This window comes from Rhamphochromis longiceps, linkage group LG16 (genome assembly GCF_057381845.1).
Source record: "Rhamphochromis longiceps isolate RC_006_pf linkage group LG16, R_longiceps_female_GT1.1, whole genome shotgun sequence".
Taxonomy (NCBI): Eukaryota; Metazoa; Chordata; class Actinopteri; order Cichliformes; family Cichlidae; genus Rhamphochromis; species Rhamphochromis longiceps.
In genome coordinates, this window is record NC_140572.1 from 18,247,212 (window position 1) to 18,272,316 (window position 25,105).

Below are 25,105 nucleotides of genomic sequence, written 5' to 3' on the forward strand. Positions count from 1 at the left end.
TCTCAGAATTCTGTGAAAAAAGTCAGAATTCTGACATTTTTCTCAGGATTCCGACTTTATTCTCAGAATACTGGATTCTGAGATACGATAGGGCCACTGGGGGAAAAAAAAGAATTCTGAGATTAAATTCAGAATTCTTACTAGTTAGTTAGTTTGCTGAAGTGTGATGGACAGTGTGCTGGGTGGAGCTGGGTTACATAAAGGATAGCAGAGATAAAAATGAATTTAGCTGAGTGGTATTCACTGAAATTAACCTTCATAGCTACTTTATACCATCTAGTATAAACAAAATATTGTCAGTGTATAAGATGGAAATCAGCCAAGACCATTCATGAAACATCTGCTTACATCTAGTTGAATTCAGTCGTGCAAATCCACACAGAGCAGTAAACCTAATAGTAGCAGCAGTAGGCCAGATCGGCTGATCACAGCCTATACACTAAGAAACCCCACTGGAGCTCACAATAAAAATTTTCAGCTGTGATTCTTTACCCAATGCTGTGCTACTACGACCAATTTTAGGGTTCCCCCACCTGCCAAGTTTCACTTTAACACTCCCCTTTTTTCCATAACTGATTCAAGCAGTGTAGATTCATAAGGACTCATTAGACTGAAATAAAGTTTGCATTCCCATTTGTATTCCCACACTATGTTAATGTGATTTTAATTACATGAATATAACATAAGGTTCAACTAGCTTTCCACAGAAATAGCTGGTAGAAACATCTTCAAAAGAGCTACTTTGAGTACGTTTCAGAGCCCGTACTTTTTCACTTTTACTTGAGTAATGAAGTTGAATCAATACTTTAACTTTCATAAAATTTCTGTACTTTTGCTTCCTCTACAAAGCAGCTGCCATCCAAGCATTACATCAGCAAGTGCAACGCACTGAATGCAGTGGTGTAAAGCACACCACTACTGGACTCTAGAGGAGCGGAAACATGTCCTTTGGAGTGATGAATCACACTTCTCTGTCCGGCAATTCCCAGAACAGTGCTTGTGTGACTGCATTGTACCAAGTGTAAGTTGGGACAACTCCTCCCCCCCAAAAGTTAGGTGGAGGGGGAATTATGCTACAGGGCTGTTTTTCAGGAGTCGGGCTCGGCTCTTGCAGAAAGCCTTCCCAGATGAGTTGACGCTGTTGTAGCTACAAAGGTTGGGCCGACATGTTCAATCCTATCGATCAAGAATGAAATGTTACTCAGTTGCATCTACGTGTGATGGCAGATGAGCAAATACTTTTGGCGATATAGTTTATAACACAAACCATGGCAGGACAAGTGTTTTCACTCTTTATTACAAGCAGAATGACAATACAGTGCTTTGCCCTCATTTGCTACAGACAGGCTGGCAAAAAGTCAACAGGTGAACTTTTAAAATCTTTTATCCAAAACGGAAAAAAAGTAATTTCTCAAAACCTGTTTAGTAATACAAACAGTGCCGTACTAAAAAGGTATGATATGAAGTGTGCTGCTCAGAGCACAGAAGTCGACATATCAGACCTTTGCCAAGCTCAGGAGTGACAAGATGAGCACCTGCTGTTGTGCTGATGGACATAGAAAAAAGCAGTTTGACATTCTGATCAGCAGTAGAAGGCTGGTGTGATAAATCCATTGCGACAGAGCTGACACATACAGACAGTTCATTCCTAGTCAAGTTATTTGGTCACTTCTTTTTTTCCCCTCCCCTTCTCACCCAATACAATCTTGTTAGAAAAATAACTTGTGAGGAAGAGTGAACCATAAACCCCAGCTGACAAGACAAGACCTGGTTTTGAATGGTCAAACAGATCTGTTGTAAAACAAAGTGCACTGTGTATAACTATTGGTAAATCTAATGAATCTTAGTTTTTTCCTCTCGTTTTGGTTACAAACTCGACCACATACTCTAGCATAGAGTTAAAATATAGTCTTCTCTCTGAGATACAAAAGTAGCAAAAAAAAATATACACAATGGACAACACAAAAATTGACTAAGTGGTGAAAATTTGAAATGTGGCGGAATATCCTACTAAACATGTCTGAATTACAACAAATGCTTCCCCGTCATATCACAAAAGTTACATTATTATTGTAGAATATGACATTTAGACTATGTCTCGATACGGTATGGCAACGGCACAGTGAGGTGGGACACTGTGTTACAAGCACCAAGTACGTTCCTTTTATCGCTGAGGTCGGGATGTTGAGCCCCTCCACACCTGTGGAGGCTTGTGGAGTGAAAACTGAAAGGAAGAGTCCAGATTAATGATTTTATACATATTGGCAAATGGTGATGTGTATGAAACTGTATAAATGTATAAAAAAAAAAAAAAGAAGAAGAAAATCTCACATTCATGACTTCCAGAGTCAGTAACTTGCTATGTAACCCAACAAAATTCAGATTTTTAGAAATGCAGAAAAAGAGGTTCACCGAAAATGAGCTACAATCTTCAGCTGGAGGACGTGATGGACAAATCACTTCAACATTCTCATTGATTTGATTGTGACATCGCCGATTCAAGTCTCCCACCTTCTTACAAGAAATGAAATCTATCCAACACCCCTTCTCACCACAATATAGATCAATATTGTTTTTTTAAATTTACATCCACACATCAATAGTGACTGACATCAATAATTTTCGAACAGTACAAAAAAAAAAAAAAAAAAAAAAAAAAGCCTCATGGAATTATGTGACACAGAGACAGCCCCTTATAACGTGACAACATTAGCATTCTTACGTTAACTTTTGCATAACACGGAGCACAGCAGCAAACACACGAGCACAATGCAACAGGGAGGAGTAGCAAGTCATTTAGGACATCCACAAACAAACACGCAAACAAGTCCCAGGCTGCTGCTGTTACCCTGCACAACCACGTGGTGGCAGGAGAGGGTGCAGTTTTGCTAACTGTTCAGGGAAAAGGAAAAAAAAAAAACACAAGTGCCATGAAAGGTTTGGTGATGAATGATGTCTGGGACAAAGAGGGATGTGGAACAACTGAGAGAAGAATAAATCAGCATGCAGAGAGAGATCTGACATGCTACGCTGACAGATAAGGGAAACAAAGCTCGACACAATTGTGAGGGTAAAAGAAAGTAGGAGGAATAATAGACTCATTGTACTGTATATATTTATATCTATGCTCTTTGAACCTCCTTGTACTCTCACAAATGTGTTTAAAGTGACCACATATAATCAGTTTAAAAGGGAAAAAAAGGGCATCTATGAATTAAGGCAGGGTGGCTAAAATACTGCACATCCCTCTTCAGATTTCCCCCGCCTCTCTCCTTCAGCTGATGGTTGTGTGTAAGGCTTTGTAAAAACATCACTTATGCTTCTTTTTTTCCAGTTTTTCTAAATCTAAACACCTTTCTCCTTTGGCTCCTAGCCTGCTGCTGTGTTGTTACCTGTAAGGCAAAGGTGTGTCACATACAAACATACAATAAACAGGCAAAATTCATGCGTACTCACGCTCATGCACACGCACGCACACCTAAAGGGCTGAGCTTGAAGGCTATCCCCCTTACTTGGCCAGACCACAAAATGTACATAAATGTTTCCGACAAACATTTACAAAGAAGCGAAAAAAGGGGACGCAAAAGTGGAGGACCAGGCAAGAGTGTCAGACTGAAAATGAGACGAGGAAATACAAAAAGGTTCAACAGTTCAAACGGCACAGCTCCACAGTGCGAGAAGCATTTTCGCACATGGTTCTCCTTTTGCTCATAAACTTTTTCAAGTAAGAGTCTGAGCAGGGAATTTGCTGAATCAAACCAAAAAAAAAAAAGAAAAAAAAAATGAGACAAGTATGTGAATTAGGAGTAAGGGCAATACTATCTAAAGGGTTTTTCACTCAGGTGTAGCCCAAAAATGCACATGGTGAACTTAGCATGGAGTGTCCATGCTTCAGATGTGTTTGAACATGTCTGCGTTGTGTAATTCACGGATCTCTGAGATGCAGAAGCTTCAGAGTCTGCATCTGTGTTCACACTGAGGTTTCCGGCCCAGGAGCGTAGTAGGCGAACCCTGCCCCAGAGAGACGGAGCATGTAAGGGCTGAGAGGACACAATTCTGTCCCTCGGCTCTCTGCCAAATGGGCCAGGAGTTTCTGGGGTAGAGGGTCAGACCTGCAGAGCGACAGTGACTCTGCGGTGCCAAGGTGGAGGTGAGAGGAGTCCGCGCTCGTGCCTTTGCAGGATCGACAGAAGGACAGTGGAGTCACGGCCGCCACGCTACCCGGCAACAGCTTCTGATGATCCTGCACAAAAACAGAGAATCCACCGTCATAAGACATTTCAAGCGATAGAAGAGGAAACTGGAGGAAAAGAAACATGCAGGTGAAATTATAGAATTTGCGAGAAAATCTGACACATGCACACGAAAGGCAGAATTATTTTCAGAAGGTTTAACATAGTTATTTGGTGGTCTGCATATTTATTTATTTATTTTTTAAATGTGAAAAGTAACCTTGACTCTACTTTAAATGCTGAAAAGAACATACTCAATAACAATAAACCTTCTGAAAACAACCCATCATGATTAGCAATCATGTTCGATTAAGCATGCTTGTGTAATGAAGACAAAACTCACTTGCAATTCTATGTTTCAGCACCAGATAGCGCCAGTGTACACTTATTACAGACACTGATGCACAACCTGGTTTGCCAAATTGCCAGAGACAAACTAAATGTCACCCCTGAGTTTAATTTGTAAACATGAGTGCTGGAAGTAACCTACTTGGGGCCTTTCCTAATAAAATATAGCCTTAGTTACAGACTGCACTTATCAAATCTGTATTAAACCTGTAGCCTCTCTGGGTGAAACTAGCGCTGCTGACTTAATTGGGGATTGTGATTCCTGAAAGTAGCTTTGGCAGAAGGAAATTCTTCATGAAGCAGCACTGCACCCCCGTCACTCTGAGCCACAGCACAATTGCATGCCGCATGCAGTGCAAAGCAGCAGGAAGCATCATGGCATCAGCATTAAGAGCCCAACACCCCACTATCCACGCCCTTTGTGTGCCGTTACCATGGTGACCCTAGCCCCCTTGTTGTGGGTACTCTAGGGTTTGCTGAGTAGGGTGCTGTGACTATGTGGTACCAAGGAGTCAGAGCTTCTAGCAGCTTTTTTTCCACTGTCTCCTTCACAGGTCCTCTCAGGGTGGAGTGGGTCCCTTTCACGGCCTCCACCTCCACCAGCAGAGCCAGGAGCTACGCTGTCCTCCAGAACCTGCACAGAACTTACCCTCTGTGGATGATGTTAAAGGACAGGGGTTGATGAAGGAATCTGCTCAACCTTTCGTCTTTTGTCTAGTAATGCTTCAATACTTTAAGCTGATTTAAAAGAAATATGGATATTTAATTTTGGGGTGAACGGTCCCTTTAACAGCTGTCCAATTCCCAGACGTGGTCTGGGATTGCAAATATTTTCCATAAATCAGATTTGTGCTATCATGTAAGGCTGCTATGGTTTGGTGATGTTTGAAAAACTCCAGGACTATTTGTCATTAAATATACAGCTACTCTTGGCTGCTCCCTTATTCACAAGGGGTGAACCACAGTGGATGGCTTTGCATATTTGATATGCAGATTTTTACACTGCATGCCCTTCCAGACCCCCCCCAAACGGATTTGTGGATTTGTGTCTCCTCCTGGGATTGACCTGGGGATTTTTAGCTTGTTAGGCAAATGTATAAACTGCTACACTATTTGTCATTAAATTCAATTTTAGAATTGTTGGCCAAGGCAACAAACATCTAAAAATGGATCAAAAACAATTAAAAAAAACCCAAGAATACTTGCTTAAAGTGACATGAAAGTTACTCATACTGGAGCAGCTAGAACCAAAGGTCGTTTTGAATTTTTAAACCGAACAGCTAATAATTGATTCACTTTTTGACTAATAAACCAGCTACAAATAAATAAGGAAAGCTAAACTGGTATTTTCTAGAGGAAACAGTGTGCAAATTTCTGTAAAATTCAACTGTTTCAGGTAAAACCTAATATGACAAAAGTCCTACCAACAACGACACATCATCATTTTAACAACATATAGATGAGACTGGCTGGAACAGTGACAACAAAATACATGTCAAACATACCAAGGGAAACTAAACGCAATGAAATATGTAATGAAAATGGCAGCAAAAGGATACTACAAATGCAACCTTACAAACCGGGTGCTGTGTCGTCATTAGCAGCTAGTAGTTAGTTTCACATTAGTAGAGATGGTGCTTTGTGGTTTATACAGGGACATGCCACCATGCAAACAGAGATGAGGGCTTAAAAGAGAGGGTCACCTCCTCTTCCCGCTCCTCTCTCGTCTCTCTGGCCCAATCAGAAACTCATTCTGCTGGAGGACTGTGAAAGCATGAAGATGGTGGACGGTTCCACAGTAAGGCACGGGCGGGTGGACTGTAGTTACCATGAAAGAGCGCGTGAGTGAGTGGGGGGACAAAACAAAGGAGGGCGAGAGAGGAGACATTAATGAGGAGGGAGGAAGAAAAAAAGAATAAAGAGGAGGATGGAAGTAGTGAAGATAAGGCATAACAAGGCAAAAAGAAAGGAAAGGAGAGAAAGGCTCAATGAGAGGTGGTGTGGATTTTGATTACGGTGATCCATTAGGGTGCAGTGAGAAAGAAGAGAAGAGGAGGGGGAAAAAAGCACAAGAGGAAGAAATCTGTCAGACCTTTCACTCGCTTTTCCACTCACGGTGAAGCTTGTTTCACGGCAACGTAAGGCTAAGCCACAGGGAACGGGAAGTCAGTAAATCCAGCTGATATTCAAATAAACTAAGGATCTGAATGGCCTCCTTTCATAATACAGTCAACAGATTTATGGCACACCACTAGGGTACTGAGATGTGTAGTATGAGCTCAGATTTTGAGTAGTGAAAAGGGGGAAAGCGTTAATTAGTCACTGGTTAGCATTTAGTGAACACTATCAGAAATCACTACAGTGAAAAAATATCTACAGCCTAATTTCAGACACGAGACAATTCAAACCTCCAGCTTCATGTGGAGGTGGTGCCAACATTGTACCTGTGCGCGTTCAGTGGCTGTGGGACACATGGCCCTGCAGAGGACCTTCTTGATGACATCTGGCAGCAAGCTGACTGTAATGAGGAGGATGATGCTGAGCCAGGCCGGACCGCTGGACAGCATCTGCATGAACACGTAGTACATCCTCTGGTAGTTCAGGAAGGGCCTGAGCAGCGAAATAAAAGGCAGAAAGAAAAAAAAAAATCAATGACTTTCCTGAAATACACTGATCAGCATAAACTTTACTGATTCAAGTAAAATCATAGCACATCTTACCAAATGATCCCACCCCAGAGAAGAGAGAAGATAACATAGAAAAGTAGCGACCCCCAAATGACAAAGTGATTAATCCAGGTCCAGTGGTGCGTGTCCAAGGCAAGCTGAAACAAACAGAACATAGACATAGTGAAAAGGAGCTAGCTGGGTACAAACTAAGATATCATTTATGTAAAGGTAGTTGATATTAGCTTTACTTAAATATTTTCCCCTCAGTGGATTTCCAAACACACCTTTAGTGTTACAGTGAACACCAGAACAGTAAAGATGAGAGTCCCAAACGTCCAGTTCCCAAACATCTGCAGGGATAAGAGAGGAAGAAGAGAGTTAGAGGCAACATCAATCGCACAAGCTGTTCTCCCTGCATCCACGGATTACTTAACACCCTACGATACCCGCCCGCCCCTCCAGCAAGTAAACCGAGGAGGGAACAGACACTCTTACATCATATCTGCTGTGATAAAAGGTGAGAGAAAGGGATATTGTGGGCACTGAACTGGAGGCTTTTTCACTTCATATCTCAGTGTGCAAATATTTCTACCTGATGAAATCCTAGAAAGGTTTAAGGAGACATCGGGGGTGAACAGATGGGATGAGAAGATGAAAGAGGGAGGATCGTGACAGGATAGGAAGATCAAGGCAAAGAAACCAGCTGTCTGTTGATACCAGTGTCCATTACTTCTTTCCTTTATAAACTGCAGAAATAGTACGGTCCCCCCCCCCCCCTTTATAAACCTCCCACATCAGTGAAATTACATGGACGTACAAATACACACAAATGCACAAACAAGGTCGACAGAAAACAAACAAAACAAACAGATGTTGGATCTCGAACCACAGCGATACTAGTATTCATTTGTTTACTACCAGAAGGAAACACAAGGATAATGTGAGGAAGCATCTAAGATTTCTACCATGTCAGTTAAGATCAGGATACTGTGCAAGGATTCAGGGCTTTACATAGATTAGGGGAATAATGGAGCGCTAGAAAACTACACATTCAAACGGAAGTGCATGGATGGCGGTGACGTGAGAAAGGATGGAGCGGTATGAGACGGTCAAACTGAAGGCGTAAACAATACGACAGGAACGAAAAAGGGTATGAGAGACAGAGAGAGCTGACAGGGAGGGAGACAGGCTTACCATCTGTGTGTTGGTGGTCATAAGCTGAAGGAGGAGAGGGAGAAGAAGAAGAAGAAGAAGAAAGAGGAGCAAAATAAAGAGAGAGGAAGCAGGGAGAAGGAGGGGGAGGGGAGAAAAGAGAAAAGAATCAGGACAAAGGGCAAAATGAATTTCAGGATGTCTCAACTTAAAAAACAGGACCGATCAAAAACAGTTGACATGATACAAATTAACAATACAGAGAAAGATGCTATTGTCAATATGAATGGAGATCCAATGTAGCTGACCTATGGGGACCCAGGACAGACACGTTACTACTACAGATCCACAATGCCAGGACCGCAAAGTCAAACCGCTACACCTAAGCTCCTCTTTAACGAGACCCCATCGAGTGAGCGTTTATAATGAGAGCACTTACTTTACATCCATTTATTCCCTCTAATCCCCTAAAAGATGCCTCAAACACCACAAACACCCCTTAAGTCTTCAGTTTCCGCTCTGTTCGCGTACTGGCCGTTATCACCGCCTTTTGCCGACAGGGAGACAGAGGCTTACCTGGCCGTTGCTGGTGAAGGTGGTGTTGTCAAACAGGAAGTAGGCACCGAAGAAGAAGACAACAGCATCAAACACACCCAGGCATGTCCAGTAGAGAAAGACAGGCCAGCGGAGGAGGGAGTTCTTCGCAATGTCCCTGAGAAAAACACAGAGTGACAACGTACATTAGGAACAACAGCTATTACATGCACAAAGAGAATATTTGGGGATCGGATTTCTTCTGAGCTCACCTGTACAAGGAGGGCTCTCTCTTCAATGTGTCCATGCTGACGTGCTGCTCAACCAGGCTGTACAGCAGAATGGGGAGGGAGGTGAAGCTGATGTTGTAAAGCGTCAAATACGCCGTGTCGTACAGAGGCTGCAGAGGAAACAGACGGCATCAGTGATCTGAAACCATTTACATACTGACATATTTGACTTATTAGAGCTAGGAACGTTACTGTGGTTCTCTTAACGGTGTCCGTTGAAACACTTTAGGTGCACAAACAACTTTTACACCAACAAAACAAGCACAATGGCTAATGTGTGATGGCTTTTGATGAAGCGACATGAAACAACCCCTTCCCTCCTCACTCTGATGCTCAGTTTGAGTTCTTACAAGTCATCTTGAATACGCCTACATGCCTCAACGAACTGGGCTGCTGCCATGTTAACTGCATTAACAAGCTGTTAAACATGTGTACCTAATGAACTGGCCTGTGAGTGTATGTCTAATTTATTCTATCGGTTTTAAATTGGTCTCAACTGCTATATGCTTCGCTAAGTTTGCCAGACGATTAGTGACTTCATCTGCCATATAAATACTGTTGTGCATGTAATGTTGTTTTCTGTTACTATGGTTGATAGATCCCCAGAGCTGGAGAGAACACAGAACTGAGAGAAAATGTGGCGTCTATGGGTGCTTTTCATTATAATAACTTGTGAACTATCACTTCCTCTCCCCTCCATCTATAAATTATTCCTTGTCCAGCATTGCTGAAGTTCTTATAATCACTTAAATTCACTTCAAGACACCTCAAGAGAACCTTTTGGATAAGGATTAGGTCATGTCTCCTCTCTTGCCCCTCTCTCCTACATCAGTGGGAGGAGTTAAGAATCAAAGAAGAGATACAAGTGAGGGAAGAAGGATGACATGCCAGCACACGGCTTGAGCAAAACCTCTCTCATCATCAGTGATAGATACAGAAATAGTTACTATTTGAAGCTCCTGTGAGAATATGTGACCAATGCAAATATGACTGCGTGCTTCTCAATGATAACTCTGACACCGTATAAAGTACTTACCTGCTGGGAGAATCCACAGAAGAATTGATAGAGGAACTGAGGGAAGATGAAGCATACATTCTGGAAAGATTTAAGGGGGGGGGGGGGAGAAGAAAAAAAACAACACAACAAGCAAAGAAAGTGATAAGCTTGTGACAAGTACGAATGAAAAAAATTAAAGACTCTAAAAATGCTACTATCTACACATTTCTGTTTATGCAGAAATTGTGTGATATAAGCTCACTGAGTGGGCCGTAAGCAGCTGGCCTGCCAAAAAGGGAAAAAAAATGAATCAGTTGGCAGGGCACTGTTTGCTGTGGAAGCCGCCCACACTGATCATCATGGGCATGAATCCGGGAATAGGTTGCACCACGGATTCATGAATCCAGTAATCTGTCAGAGTAGCTGCAAAATCTGGTTCATTGTGGCTGTGTTTCACTGGGAATTACGATAAAGTGATTAAAACGTATGAGCCACTTGAGCGCATGAGGCGCCCGTCTAGTACCTTGTAGAAGAAGTACTGAACGAGCTCAGCAATTCGGATGTAGTAGTAATGGCCATGGACCAGAAGCATCTTCTTCAGGTGTTTGAACTTCGGGATGGCGTAGTCACTATTTCTTGCTGCTTGTCTACCTTCTTTACCCATGATGCCTAAAGAAATGAAAAGAGGGTTAAATGCAGCCTGATCACGAGTCTAATCGCATGTTTATTGCTGCAGTTACTGCCTTTAGCATTTTACTTGCAAATATCCTGCAATTACTACAATTATGCCACATGTGATCACCTAAATTGATAGATTATTGTCAAAAACAAAGGTTTACTTTAGGTTAACCTAAAGCTCTGCTATCAAATATCATGATCAGCATTGGGTTAAATATTAAATGGATGATTTAGCAAATTAGCTGATAATTATGGTGCTTAAATGCACTCACCAATTCCCACATGTGCTTCCAAGATCATGCTGACATCGTTGGCTCCATCGCCAATAGCGAGGGTTATGGGGTGCTCCTTGGAGGCTTTAATCAGCTTCACAATCTGCGAAAAGCCCATCCCATTCCAATCAGTACCACTGTGAATGTGCCACTTTGGAGGTGGCATATTTACTTCACGCATACTTCCTTTACCTGTGCTTTTTGCAGAGGTGCCATGCGACAGCAGAGTACGGCGCTACAGTTACGACAGATCTCTAGAAAGATCTCTCTGTAGTTGCCGTGGCCTGCACCCTCCTGGTTGGGCTTCAATACTGCAGAAAGAGTAGCCCCGTCGATAATGAGGCCAAAGTCGAGGCAGTCTACGGACAAGCTGAGAAAAAAAAAAAAAAACCAATGCGTCACAGACTAATCAACAGGGAAATCCATGTACACATCAGAAGGACTAAAAGATCTACTGATTTGACCAAGAGGCAGTTGCACACATAACGCAGATTGCCCACATGAGCATATACCCAGAGATGGAGCGCTGTCTGAGAACAGTCCTGTTGAGTTCAAACAACACATCGTGAAGGCTCTGCTCTTCCGTGCGTTTCTTGGTGAGCTCCAGGATTTGGGTGGTGCGACGGAACAGCTTGCTGGCGTAGCAAGTAGCCGCCGCCGTCTCCATCTTGTCCCCGGTCAGGACCCAAACTTTCATCCCAGCCTTGTGCAGTGACTCAATAGTGTCTGCTGCTTTCTCCTGGAGCCTGCGCATCGATAAGTCAATAAGTGATGCAGCCTCCACTCAGCTATGCAGAACTAAAGCATTCATCAAAGCTTCAATCAATCCATTACAGACTGGTGATAACTTATCAATGCATGGCCACCCCTGTCCCTGCCCATCAGCAGCTTATCTGTTAGGAAATTAAACTGTCATGCTTGCGATCAATCAAGTTGGGGTCAATGCTGTGGTCTGCTATTTCCGAGCGTAAAAACATCTTGCATATTTATTCTCTCAGTGGAAAAGAAACAGCAGTATTAATAGTAAGTCACCTATCAGAGCTCTGACACAATATTCTTCTTGCACTCATGAGTCATGAGAACGCTCTGAAGACAATCCTTTAAGGGCGGCTTAATGATTCATTAATCTTCCCTTCTGTCCTTCTGCCCCCCCGCTGCTGCACTGTTTTTAAATCTCTCCATTCCCCTCTTTCTGACCAACCTGTCCTCCACTGCTGTGGCACCCAGAAGAACAAAGTCTCTCTCGATGATGTCATAGGCCTGAGCCAGCCTCTGCTCCCTGTCCTGCAGGGCAAGTTTGGCTTCCATCAGGTGATGACACGCCTCCTGGTATTCAGACTGTGAGAGCCTTCGATAGGCGACGCACAGAGTTCGCAGCCCTTCCTGGTGTTACAGCGAAGTGAGCGATGGAGAAAAATGAACAAATTCAAATGCTGATCGCAAGTGTTCCAATCTCATCCACATTAGAGCCATACGTGCTTTAGAATAAAATGTGTTTTCATTCACATCTAGCAGAGTTATAAGTGCACTAGCATTTATTTGTAGTTACATTTGTATCTGTCATTTCAAGGTAGGTGCAATCTTCACTTTTTAGCTGGGCTCCAAAAACCCCCCCTGAGGGAAATATATGGCTCTTTAACTGCTACACGCTCAACTATCAAGTCTAAGTAGTTGCTAACTTTGTCTTCTAATAATTTGAGTGCTGGATCGGTACCATTTAGAGATTTTTTTGTTGGCTGGAACAGTGGACTGCTTTAGCTAAAAGTAAGACTCATTAAGGTGCAAGGCGTCAAAGAAGGGCAGTAAAAAAACAACAACAACAACAACAACAAAAAACACACACACAAAAAACTAGTATGCTAAAAGATGAAAAAATAAAAATGCCACACAGAGGTACTCTTTTCATGTTTTTAAAGGAAATATTAATTTTCTTTAAACCTCTTGTTCAAATGTAACATTAAAATTTAAGTTTATAGCATGAAGCTATGAAAGATTTCTGAATGATATCTAAAACTGACCTGATGCAGTGTATCATCAATCCCCTTATATAACCAGTGCTGGTTAAACTGTCCACTTACCACTGCATTTTGTTCCACCCGGGCTTTAACTTGTTCCACCTTTCCCGAGACCACTCGTGGAAAAATGGATGAGTCAGCACCCTTACAGAACAGCAGGTAGTCTCCTGGGAGCACGCAAAACAAATATCCGTAAAGCCAACTGCAAGAACTGCATCCGATAAACAGCCCCGTGTTAGACGATATCTTACCTGAGCTCGACTTGACTATAACGCTCATTCGCCTCCTGACAGAGTCAAAGTTCAGCACATGGAGCAATTCAAACCTGATGGAGAGACGGCATTGGCAAAGACGCAGTTATTGTTTTGTTAATTTTCTTATTTGCAAAGATATTTGTTTGTGGCTTTTTTTTTCCCCAGAGTGCTGCATATTATCTACAAATTGTCCAACACTCAACAGTTCTGATAAGTGCACACACTCATTTTTGCATTTTTTTCCTCCATTCAATTTAGTTTCCAATAATTTGTAAGATAAACAACTCACATTATCCCCTCTTACAGTTTCATTACATCCTTTAACTTCCTGATTAGCAAGCTGTAAAACAGACCACAATGCAGATTGATGGCCGAGGCTTAAATTAATTCTATTTTTGGCTCGAGTGGTCTTGGATCCCTTAAAAAGGGTAAAAGCACAAAATGCAAGAAAGCTGTAAAACCTTTTGCTTTCACATTGCCGCTAAAGTCTTCACCGCTGCCCACTGCACCACCCTCCCTTCCTGAGCTCCCCTGCTTCCTTAAAATAGCTCACTATTGACAGGCCACTGCAGAGAGTGATAGCGAGGGAAAGTGGTTACACAAACACATCCCACGGATCAAAACATTAAACACTTGCCACAAAACCACTCTCTAATGGAAACTCGTTCGGCTTCTGTTTTTTCTGATCAGCTGGAACGTTTTGATTCGATTGAGTAGTTCCGTAAAAAGCAACCCTCTGCCTGCTCTTTGGTGGTTGTAGTTTTTTTGTAACCTCGGGTGAACATGAGACACAAGCTGAGGGCTGTTGTATGACGGCTTATGTGTGACCACAACTCCATCAAGTGAATTAATCTCATTTTATCTCCTGTGGAGTAACCGCACCAGTCTCTTAGCACACCGACCTTTCAATCTCGTCATCTTTGTTGAGGATCTCCATGTAGTTGTCCTTCAGTCTTAGATATGTGTAACCGAGCCTAGCAACAAGAGTGAAAGGAAAAAGATGCATTAAAGCCCAACAAAAAGCAACCATGTACACCAATACTCGCTTATGCCCCACTTGGAAAGGCTAAAGGTGCTCTGATGCATTCTGCGTAACCTGAGCTCACACATACGCCGAAGACAGAGCACATCTGTGAAAGCTATATAAGACAGCAGCATTCCCTGATGGTGCATGGTTGACGTGTCCTACACTATACTATTAAAATAGCACACACACAAAAAATGAAAAGGTTCTCTGTGTTGGCGTGGACTTGGTGCTTCTTGGGGTCCAGTTTGAGTAATTCAACAGTAATCAGACAGTAAAACACAGCACAAGTTAATCAAGGATAATACAAGTCTGAAAACTTCACAGCAGCCTGTCTGCATCATCCTCTGTGCCATCAAGGCTTTAAATTGTTCTTGACCGACCAACAATTTGCACTGCCAGATAGTACTTCAGGAAAAATTGAGCCAAGACCATTTTGTTGGAGGGGGTGACCCTGCACCCTCCCTCTGCCAACATAGTGGACTCACTGCAAGTGGTAAGGAGGATATGTCTTTGAAAACAAGCTGTTACTACAATCAACTGTACAGGAAGTTATCACAGTTATAATATTTTTCAGACAATTTTATTAAAATGTCCCAAAAGCTGCCACAAACATAATCTAGAGGAGCTCAGAGTCATAACTTAACAGAAGGGACAGCGAGCAGACTGTATCAGCACCTACGTGTCACACATTACTTTAAATTATAATACAAATTAAATGTGTCAGTTTAATAAGCATTCACACCTAAGCAGCTATCATGAAGGAGGCAATTCACCATGAAAACCTAAACTGTTTATTTGGGCTCTAACAGGGAGACAGCCTCAAGTGGTCATTTGTGGAACTGCAGTTTTTGGTACTTGCGGTACAAAGAAGGTCAAATATTTAAAAAAAAGAACATTGATCTCCTTTACTTTACTTCAGTGAAACACAGTAATGAAAGAAAAGATGACTAAAAAGGTGTGAAGGAGAATTTCCAAAGACTGATTATACTTACATTAGACTAGTAACTGTCTGCCATACTGAAACTACAAAATCCAGAGGATGGATTCCAAAATGCACCAATGTGTTCTCACCATGTCGTTTCATACAGGCCAGATTAAATAAAAATAAAATACTGGTGCAACATATTCATTAAAAGGTTGAGATTTTAAATAATACAAACAGCCTATAAAATAAAACAAACTGTAATATCTTATTTTATCCTGTGTATCCTCTGCTACAGGAGGTAACAAAGGAACCAAGGAAGCACTTTCCCTTAATATTTAGAGAATTGAACCAGCTCCTGTTATGGCTACCACACAGACACTTCCAGGTCAGGTTTCCCTTACTGAAGCCTTTCTAGATAAAACTGATGAATCGGCCAAACCCCTAATCCGTTGTGAAATAAACAGCAGATTCCTGTTTACTGGCTGAGTCCGTGTTGGAAGAGCAGCCTGAAGGCAAAAGTAAAAGTTCTGGACGGTAATTGACCGAAATACATTTTCAACCAAAATATAAAATACGCACTAATAAAGTTTAATGTAACTTGAACCTATAAAGATTTTAGGGGACTTTGTGTGGTTTTAGCGCATTTACCTTTTCATTCCCTCGACCAAAGCTACCTCATCTGGTGAGGAAGAGATGTAGAAGGAGGTGGGCCTGCCCTGGTGGATGCCCCTCTTGATGCCATCCACCGTCTCCTCCTCCTTCACCTGCACCGTGTGGCACAGACACAGCGCCCGAAAAAACAAATCCTCGTATTCCTGCAGCGACAGACAAAAGGCACAGCTACATATCGTAATCATTTCTTATGGAGGCAACAGGCCGAGTTAGAAGGTGCATAATTACAACAAGAGTGAAGAACGAATCCTCTTTTTGTTTTTTACACAATCGATTCTGTTTAGTCGATAGCGTGACATTTCTGTGCTATATATCAAAAAAACAACCCCCCCCCCCTCCCCCAGCAATAAAGCAGGAAATCTTTTCAGCACTTTTTGGCAGTGAGCACCCTTCGTCCTCTCTCTCGCGCGCTCTAGTCATCTGTGGCAGCTACTGCTGCTCATGCTGACTACACAAGTTTTCTTTTATTAAATCTAAACTAATCTTTGTTGCCACTACCATAAGTGCAATGCTCATCACTTTTCCGTGTACCAGAGGACTTTTTTTTCCACCCCCAATATAAGACAAAGTATACACTATACAACGAAAGTGTTAAAATTTATATGTATTGGGTATAGGATATATCAAAATCCTCCAGCCTTATAACTGAGGTTAGCTTCCCCTTGTTTGTTTAGCAAAACACACTTACTCTCCTGTAGCCACCAGGTGAGGAATCAATCATGTCTATACTTGACGCAGCGCTGAGGATTTGGCCGTTGCAGATCGCGTGTGGGATATAGACGTTCCCATCAACGCAGCATTCGATAAACTCCATGTTGTTCTCAGTTAGAGTGCCCGTCTTATCAGTAAACACATATTCCACCTAGGAGGGAGAAAGGAGAAGGGTACAGTAGAGGCATGCCTCAACAGAGTTTAGATTGCATCCGACAGTCCGCATCTGGGCGTGCGCGTGTACCTGTCCCAGCTCTTCATTCAGGTCCGAGGTGTTCACCTGAGCGCCTTCTCCCAGCTCCTCGTCAAACATCTCCTCGTCCCAGCTGATGAAATAGGAGCCAAGAAATTTCTGCATCTCCACCGTTACATACATGGACACGGGGATGATGTAATTAAACAAAACCATGAAGGCCAGGAAGTCTGTGAAGGCTCGGATCACCTGAGTTGGGGGAGGGAGACAAACAGCTATGAAGTTTTAAGTGACACCAGACGCTTGGTTTAAGTGGTTACTTTTAAAAACGTAGAGGACTTATGAACGGACCACATGGCGCTGACGCTCGTGCTCAGTCCTGTGGTTGTACCAGGGCTCATCCCGATCGGGCGACCACTGCCAAGCGTACTTCAGAACAGTGTTGATCACCGCTTTACTGATCAAGATGCACAAGTACACTATGAGGAAGGCATTCATCGACCTGCAGAAGGAGAAGGAGAGAGAGTATGCATAAAGAAGGGTGCATTTCAATTAACCAGTTCAAAGAACGACTTTCAATCATGCAGTGAAATGAGCTGGGAGATTCATCATACTTTTCCACAGCAGAGCGCTTCTGAGATTTAGACTGGTAATTAAGTGCCATCTTGGTCTCCATGCCAGTGTAGACTGCAACAGCTGAAGGTACAGACAACAGTGAGTTACAAATGCAGAAATGATACCAGCATTTCTTCAACTGTTGTAAAACATTCAGGAGTCATTAAGCAAAGTGAATCCACATCAATACCGTAAATATGCTGTGTGTTCTTCAGCGTGGCTCCTCTAAGGAGCAAATTCTCAGCTCCAAGTGGTCTGAAACAATACAATTAAGATGCTGGTGTTATTACAGAGAAAACAATTGAAGGCCGTTGGCATTAAACCCTTGAAACACACTCACACACTCACACAGTGAACACAAACCTCGCCACAGGCTCTTCTTTGTCCTTGTAAATATTGATACGTCCCACAAATCTGTAAAGAAGTCAGTGCGATGTCAAAACAAGACCCACACAGTGACGAGGACGTATCTTGTAACAGGTTTGCATATAAAGATACATCAGTGAGCATGCTTCCCACTCACTTGTAGAGGTCAGGCTGCGGTTGTTCACATTCAATAGTGGCATGTAGCGAATCCACCTCCTGCTCTGTTCTAAAGGCCATGGTATCTGGTATAGCATAATAGGTCTGAGACAGAAAAGGTGCCGGAGAGGGGGATGAAGAAGACAGCAAGAGGAAAATGTCACCCACAGTCGCTAATGAGAAGAGCCTCAGCCGGTTCACTAAATGACTGAGGGGGAAAAAAAAAAAAAAGGCAGCAAGATGAGTCGGGCGCTCTTGGGGTCACCAGGGGACAGCATGCTGGGATGGTGAACACATCAGAGGGCTGCCCCGAGGGCATGTATGAGGAAGATGAGTTCAGTAGTCTGTTCTATACTGTGGGTAATACGTGTGTGTGTGTGTTTGTGTATGCATATGATCATCCATGCATAAGATCATGTGAGTGACACCAGTGATCACCTATGCAGGTGGGCCAGTGTGTCACCTCGATCATTATGAATTTATGAGTAGGTGCATGCTGCCTGAAAAGTGCAGGGCTGCAGCCAGTTAATGTTCTGATTATTGAGTAAATCTGCTGATTATCTTTTGTGAATAATCACTGACAGAAAACATGAGAAAGTAGAATAAATGGAAACCTCACACTCCCGTTAAACCTTAAGGGTGCCTTCTTAAACTGCTCCGTTTTTCAGACCAACCAAAAAGATATTTGTCCTATTATTATTCGTTGCTATTATTAGCAACAAATATGTACATTAGACAACTGGATTTTTACCCTAAAGTGGCACGTGAATCAATTAAATTCATCGTTACATGGTCGCTACTTGCAGAATGTATGAAATGACAATAAATCATTAATACAATCATACTTCATTCATCTGAATGTTCGCTGCTGTGTTCCAGTGGCAGTGTCATCCAATGAAAGGTCATTATGGCATTTCTGTTTTTCCTTCGTTTACACTGGCGTTCATAATAAACACGGGCATAATTTTATCCCTGTGAGCCAAAACCTCAGACTTGGGACTGCTCCAAACACTTCAACCTTTTCTTTTTTAAACGTTTAGATCTTCATGATGTCAAAAAGAGAAGATATCCTTAATATGTTCCTCTCGGCCACACAGCTCTGCCTGTGAGCATAGCAGGCCCGCCCACCTGTTGTTCAAATCTTCTATTTGTGGGGTCAGAGGAAAGTTAAAAGTTTAACTCCCCCTAAGTTAAGAGAAGGGAGCCAAATGATTGGCACAGTTTAAAATAAATGAATCTTTTAAATACTGGCAGAGTCAGGGAGCTGGAAAATAGCGTAATAAATATGTAATAAATTAACCTTTAGTCAAACAGCCGAAAAGCAGGGTTGTAAAGCAGCTTGCACGAGCCCAGCAACTGTGAGCAGGGTCAAGCAGCTTAAATAGTGCACTGCAGCAGATAACTAGTAATAATTACAGGCAATATTCACACAATTTAAAATCTGTAACACATAAGACTTTTCATACTCCAGGTAATTAAAAACTCCCAAATTATAAACCATAAGGTTTATAGATTTACAGTAAAACACTGCAGAATAGTGTTGAGATTACATATTTACTAGAATGATGAACATGGTTGCGTTAGCTTCCTGCATTTTTTCTTAATCAATATTATAATAATCAATAGTCCTGACAATGCAAACTCATGGATGTGAGATTTTTTTTTTCATTAAACATACAATAATCTTTTCTCCGTATGCCTGGAAACAATGATGCTTTCATTTTTTGTTAGGGAGACTAAAACAGTTTAGGGAGAGAATAATAGCATTGGATAATACTACACTGTTACATAACAACTGTTGTTCTTTGTGAGCAGACAGGCATTGTTTGATTTCATAAAAGACTTATATTTGTGGTGATTTGGTGCTTCAGAAGGCCTTAACTCTGATTAATTTAAGGACCTTAATAAACTTCTTTTTTGACAGGAAATATAAAGACAATCAGCCGGAAAAGGGTGGAGTGCCCACTCCGGGTCGGGGATGAGCTCCTGCCCCAAGTGGAGGAGTTCAAGTATCTCGGGGTCTTGTTCGCGAGTGATGGGAGAAGGGAGATCGACAGACGGATTGGTGCGGTGGCTGCAGTGATGCGGACGCTGCACTGGTCCGTCGTGGTGAAGAGAGAGCTGAGTGTAAAAGTGAAGCTCTCAATTTACCGGTCGATCTACGTCCCTACCCTCACCTATGGCCCCGAGCTGTGGGTAGTGACTGAAAGAACGTGATTGCGGATACAAGCAGCAGAAATGAGCTTCCTCCGAAGGGTGGCTGGCCTCTCCCTTAGAGATAGGGTGAGAAATTCGGCCATCAGGGAGGGGCTCAGAGTAGAGCCGCTGCTCCTTCACATCGAAAGGAGCCAGCTGAGGTGGTTCGGGCATCTGACAAGGATGCCTCCTGGGCGCCTCCTTGGCGCCTCCTGGGGTTGGTGTTCCGGGCACGTCCCACCAGGAGGAGGCCCCGGGGCAGACCCAGGACACGCTGGAGAGATTATATCTCTCGGCTGGCCTGGGAACGCCTTGGTGTTCCCCCGAATAAACTGGAGGAGGTGGCTGGGAAGAGGGAGGTCTGGGCTTCTCTGCTTAAGCTGCTGCCCCCGCGACCCGGCCCCAGATAAAGCGGATGAAGATGGATGGATGGCTATAAAGACAAGTTGAGAACAGACTGATTCAAACAGTTTCACTAGTTGTGGCACCTTGTGACTAGACTCCCCGTCCAAGCTGGTGGTGGTGACGTAGCAGGTCCCATCAGAGCGACTAGAGGAGAGAAGAATGAGGTCACAGGGGAACGTCTCATCTTCCTTCACCACAACGATGTCCCCCACCTGGAAGAGGACAAAAAGTGGTTTCGATATCATTAATAATAAATACATAAACACAGAATTAGTGACAGGGACTGACAAACCTGTTAGAAATCCTTTACCATCTCTCTTTAAAAAAATTAAAAAAATAAAATCAGAAATTGCATAACGGATTATGCGAGCAGAGCAGCTTAAACTCTGATAAATCCCATCTCCACGGTGACCATACACATGACACACGCTCTCTGATTTTGCATGATTAATGTATTCATCATTATTCCTGCTCCCAATTCACACTTTAATCCTCTCTGATCTATGGAAGGAAGAAACCTTAGCACTAAAGAAAAAACAATCCCCAGAAGACAGACACAGACAGCTAGAGAGAGGCAGAAAGACAGGAAAGAGACAGTGACAGATAAAGCCAGGCAGGAAACATAAAAAAAAGAAAAGAAAAAAAAAAGTATATTTGTGCATTTGGGCTTTCACTTGGTAGATTTGTGCAAACTATATACTGAGGTTCCCACATAGTCTGCATTAACTCTACTTTAAGAGCAGCAGACACGACATGTAACCAGCACCAAGTACATATTATGAAAAAACAATGCTTCAAAACGAGAATGAATGTGTCGTTATTTATGAGTCCATAATAAATTCGCAATGCAGTTTAAAAATGATCTCATTTTATTGTCTCAACAAGTTGTCGATTGCTCATTTATGTTCTACCCTACTCAGATCAGCTGGTTGCTGTGTATGTGGCGGTCCAAACACATAAACAGTAATGGAAAAAGGACTGGTTCTTATACAGGGATTTTCTACTTGAGCAGGCAAAGCACTTTATACAACATGCCACATTCACCCATTCATACAAACACTGTTTTTATGCTTCTTCTAAGTGTTTTCTATATTCTGATGAACGCTTTAGAGAGCAACTGGTGGTTCAGCATCTCACTGATGGAGACTGGAGCAGCCTGTCTACCTCGTGACCTACAGGCACTCCTGTGTCGCCAACAGGTACGTTTTAGAGTTGTAACACCCATTACACGGTTGAAGCGTGTTTCTCTGCTCTCTTCTTTCCTGTTTTTCTAGCAGATAAATTAAAAATTTATCGGCTGCTATAACTGCCAATGCAGATTCATCAGCAGACTGATATTAGCACACACATAATATCGGTCAGGCTCTATTCTATGCATCTACATTTTAGGTGATGGGCTAGTATTAAGCAGTCTGATGTTTTCATTCATACTTGGATGATACAGGCCAGATTACTGCAGAGCAGCATGCCAGCTGAGTGACACTAGTTTATATTTTTCACAGAAATATTGGCATTCGCCCCTGCATTTGGTACCACGAGCAGCACTGCTGTAAATAAAGCCACACTAATAAATGCAAATTAATGAGCCTTATTTCCAGTGTGTTTTCATACAGAAAGAGGTGTAATGGCTCTATAAAAAGAAGAAGAGTTCACTTGTGCATTAAAGTGAACAGAATCGGATAGTGGGCTGAGAAGATAATACTGGAATAACGTGAAATCCTACGTGAGCTGAGATGGAAAAGATGGAAAAAAAAAACTACCAGTTCGATCAAAGATGGGATGTGAAATTATGAAAATCATTTGCAATCATGGCAAACTGAATTACACCACCAAACAGAGATTTACTGTTGCATCAGAATGACAGAAGAGAACATCAGAGGATGATGACAGGAATATCCTAAATCGTGAAATACATCAGTCGTCTTCGTCCTCCGAGGGACTCGCATGCTACACCGGGGGACAATCTATCACAGCTTCGGGGAAATTAATTGGTGGGAAAGTGAAGAGAGAGCAAAAGCAGCAGTAAAGAAAGTTCGAGAGGACTGCAGAGAGGAAGAGAAAGGGGTGGGCTGGTGAGAGCGACAGTTACAGGGGAAAAAAAAGTGAGCTATGCAGCAGAACAGCAGTGTTGCTTTGTGGCCTCAGGTGCTATGCTGCTCTAATGAGGCCATTCTTACCCGTAGCTTGTGACTCTGTGTCCTCACCACCTTCCCCTGCTGCACCACGTCCACCGGACACTCGTTTATAGAGCAGTCAGCTTTGTGTCTGAGCCAATCCTCGTAGCCCTGAGAGAGATGCAGCAAGTGGGTTGCAGCAAGGGATAGAAAACGAGATTGTAAGGGGAGGTGGAAAAAAAAAGGAGGAAATAAATATGTGTGTGTGTGTGTGTGTGTGTGTGTGTGTGTGTGTGTGTGTGTGTGTGTGTGTGTGTGTGTGTGTGTTGGCAGTGGGGAAACAAAGAATATAGACTGTTGTACAAGCAGAATCGGGGCCAGCACCAGATCAAGAGAGAGGAGAGCACGAGGTCAAAGTCATACATAGTAATTAATTAGCATCGCACTTTCTGAGCTTGGTGACCCGTTTCCTGGATTTGTAGCCAATGTGTCATGTTTTAGATTTATGTCCTAGTAAAGCTCTGGCTTCCTGAGCGAGAATAGCTCTATCACTGATAGTACCCCATCCCTCAGTACTGGGGCGGAACGGAGAGGATGCATCGCCCAGAGTCACGGGATCCTCAGCTCGAGTGATTAACAGAGGAGACCATTCATGATCATATTTCTCACATCAGCAGACAGATTCAATGGCATGCCCCTTTGCTGGGAGTGGAATGTGTATATACAGATAATAGAGCAACGGAGAACGGAGAGTGCGTGGGTATTTGAGGCCAGCAGTTGATGCGTATAGAGGATAATCACGGGCAATTTTTCTTGGACATATAAGCATATTTGTGTGCATCCTACCTGTTTGATGGCGGTGACCGTGATAACAAAGAAGAGGGGCAGGCCACTAGTGACTGGGCTGGTGGGGGTGTCGATGATGAGCTGCAAGGGAAAGAAACAGGAGGAGGAAGACGTAGAGTGGGGGGGGGGGGGGGGGGGGGGGGTGAAGAAGTGGCCACAAATAGAAGATAGGATGTCAAGTAAACAGCACTGTTCAATGTGCATCAGTGAAGAGCTTTTAAAACTTCAAGCTTGGGATCAAATTTGATCTTTTCCTTTAGGATTAACCTCCTGGGATAGCATATACACCCCTACAGTTTCAGAGACACATTAAATGCAGCAAGCAATGTCATTATTTCAGTTTAAAAAAATGTTATAAATTACAAACACATCCTCAGCACGCCCCATCATCAATAAATGCATGCACCCAGTCTGTGGCCATGTTTCAAACTCCTCTATCAAGGCAACTGCTGGAAGAGAAATTGCCTTAATAGACCGGAACTATTAACTATCTGACTATTATCACTAGTCCATCCTTGCATTGTTATTCAGCCACTATATTTGATACAATGTGGCAGTTCAGAAGAAGAAGAAAAGCTTCTGAGGTACAGAGAGAGCACTACAACAATCCATTCGAGAATGTTGACTTTGCAAATTTGCATTAGCCTCAGATGAGTGAGTGCTCTTATTTTGAAATATGTGAACGATAAGGGAGTGTCTAAACAGCTTTCAGCACTCATATGATTAAACAGTGCACACAGCCACATAATGAGACAGCACCACTGTGACTTCTGGCAATTATGAATCAATTCCAGACAAATGTAAAATCAGCAGATTCTAAAACAACCAGAGATCCATATTAAGGGTGGAAATCAAAGAGTGACACAGAACACTATTACTGTTTCCAAAGAACTTGTGAAGCTGTGTTTAAAAAAAAAAGAAACCAACCCCCCCTCCAAAAAAAAATAAAAATTGGAAAAAAATGATTTGCTAATTCTACAAGGACAGAAATCTGGCATAAACATACAGTATCTTCTACAGAGAGTGCACAAACATGCAGTGCCTGCAGTGCTCGCACAGTAGGCAGATTAAAGAGAAAAATAATTGTCATTAATAAAGCCGAAATCTCACCTGAACCAAAAATATGACCAAAAAGTAAAAGTTAGCGATTCTTCTGAACTGCTCAAACAGGTTCTTGGGAATGAAGTTCCAGAAGGTGTACTGTGGAAGAGAGTAACAGCAAACATTTAGAAGAAAGGCATTTAGAAGAAAAGAAAAGCAAACATCATAACAGTTCCTGTGCCAAAAAACAATGATAAAGACAAAAAAAGTAAAGCATCCTTTAAAAATAAAAGAAACACAGCTACAAAACAGGATTACTTGGTTGCCTGAGTATAAAACTAACATCGCGTGATGATAAAAAGTGTTACAGCAGTGACTTGTGGGCTGAGGACCGCTC

At 42.5% G+C, this 25,105-nt stretch overlaps 1 protein-coding gene across 6 annotated transcripts in view; it reads right to left on the bottom strand.

Moving 5' to 3' along the window:
- Positions 1-1,276: 1,276 nt before the first annotated feature.
- LOC146650906 (phospholipid-transporting ATPase IH-like) overlaps positions 1,277-25,105 on the bottom strand; it is a 32,937-nt gene continuing 9,108 nt past the window's right edge. For 2 of the 6 annotated variants that reach the window (XM_085384093.1, XM_085384092.1), the window contains 28 exons: positions 24,778-24,867; positions 23,668-23,748; positions 22,885-22,992; positions 20,791-20,919; positions 18,108-18,211; positions 17,948-17,998; positions 17,775-17,839; positions 17,584-17,665; positions 17,321-17,471; positions 17,021-17,218; positions 16,754-16,927; positions 16,042-16,208; positions 14,344-14,415; positions 13,439-13,512; positions 13,251-13,354; positions 12,374-12,555; positions 11,685-11,918; positions 11,365-11,542; positions 11,173-11,275; positions 10,746-10,891; positions 10,262-10,321; positions 9,208-9,335; positions 8,978-9,113; positions 8,444-8,467; positions 7,534-7,599; positions 7,301-7,404; positions 7,025-7,190; positions 1,277-4,243 (listed from right to left, as the gene is read on the bottom strand). In XM_085384093.1, coding sequence (XP_085240219.1) covers positions 3,971-4,243; positions 7,025-7,190; positions 7,301-7,404; positions 7,534-7,599; positions 8,444-8,467; positions 8,978-9,113; positions 9,208-9,335; positions 10,262-10,321; positions 10,746-10,891; positions 11,173-11,275; positions 11,365-11,542; positions 11,685-11,918; positions 12,374-12,555; positions 13,251-13,354; positions 13,439-13,512; positions 14,344-14,415; positions 16,042-16,208; positions 16,754-16,927; positions 17,021-17,218; positions 17,321-17,471; positions 17,584-17,665; positions 17,775-17,839; positions 17,948-17,998; positions 18,108-18,211; positions 20,791-20,919; positions 22,885-22,992; positions 23,668-23,748; positions 24,778-24,867 — 3,450 coding nt within the window. In that variant the 3' untranslated portion in view covers positions 1,277-3,970. Of the gene's footprint in view, positions 4,244-5,013; positions 5,233-6,283; positions 6,399-7,024; positions 7,191-7,300; positions 7,405-7,533; positions 7,600-8,443; positions 8,468-8,977; positions 9,114-9,207; positions 9,336-10,261; positions 10,322-10,745; positions 10,892-11,172; positions 11,276-11,364; positions 11,543-11,684; positions 11,919-12,373; positions 12,556-13,250; positions 13,355-13,438; positions 13,513-14,343; positions 14,416-16,041; positions 16,209-16,753; positions 16,928-17,020; positions 17,219-17,320; positions 17,472-17,583; positions 17,666-17,774; positions 17,840-17,947; positions 17,999-18,107; positions 18,212-20,790; positions 20,920-22,884; positions 22,993-23,667; positions 23,749-24,777; positions 24,868-25,105 lie in introns of all 6 variants that reach the window. The other 4 variants (XM_085384095.1, XM_085384096.1, XM_085384097.1 and 1 more) reach the window with 4 other exon arrangements.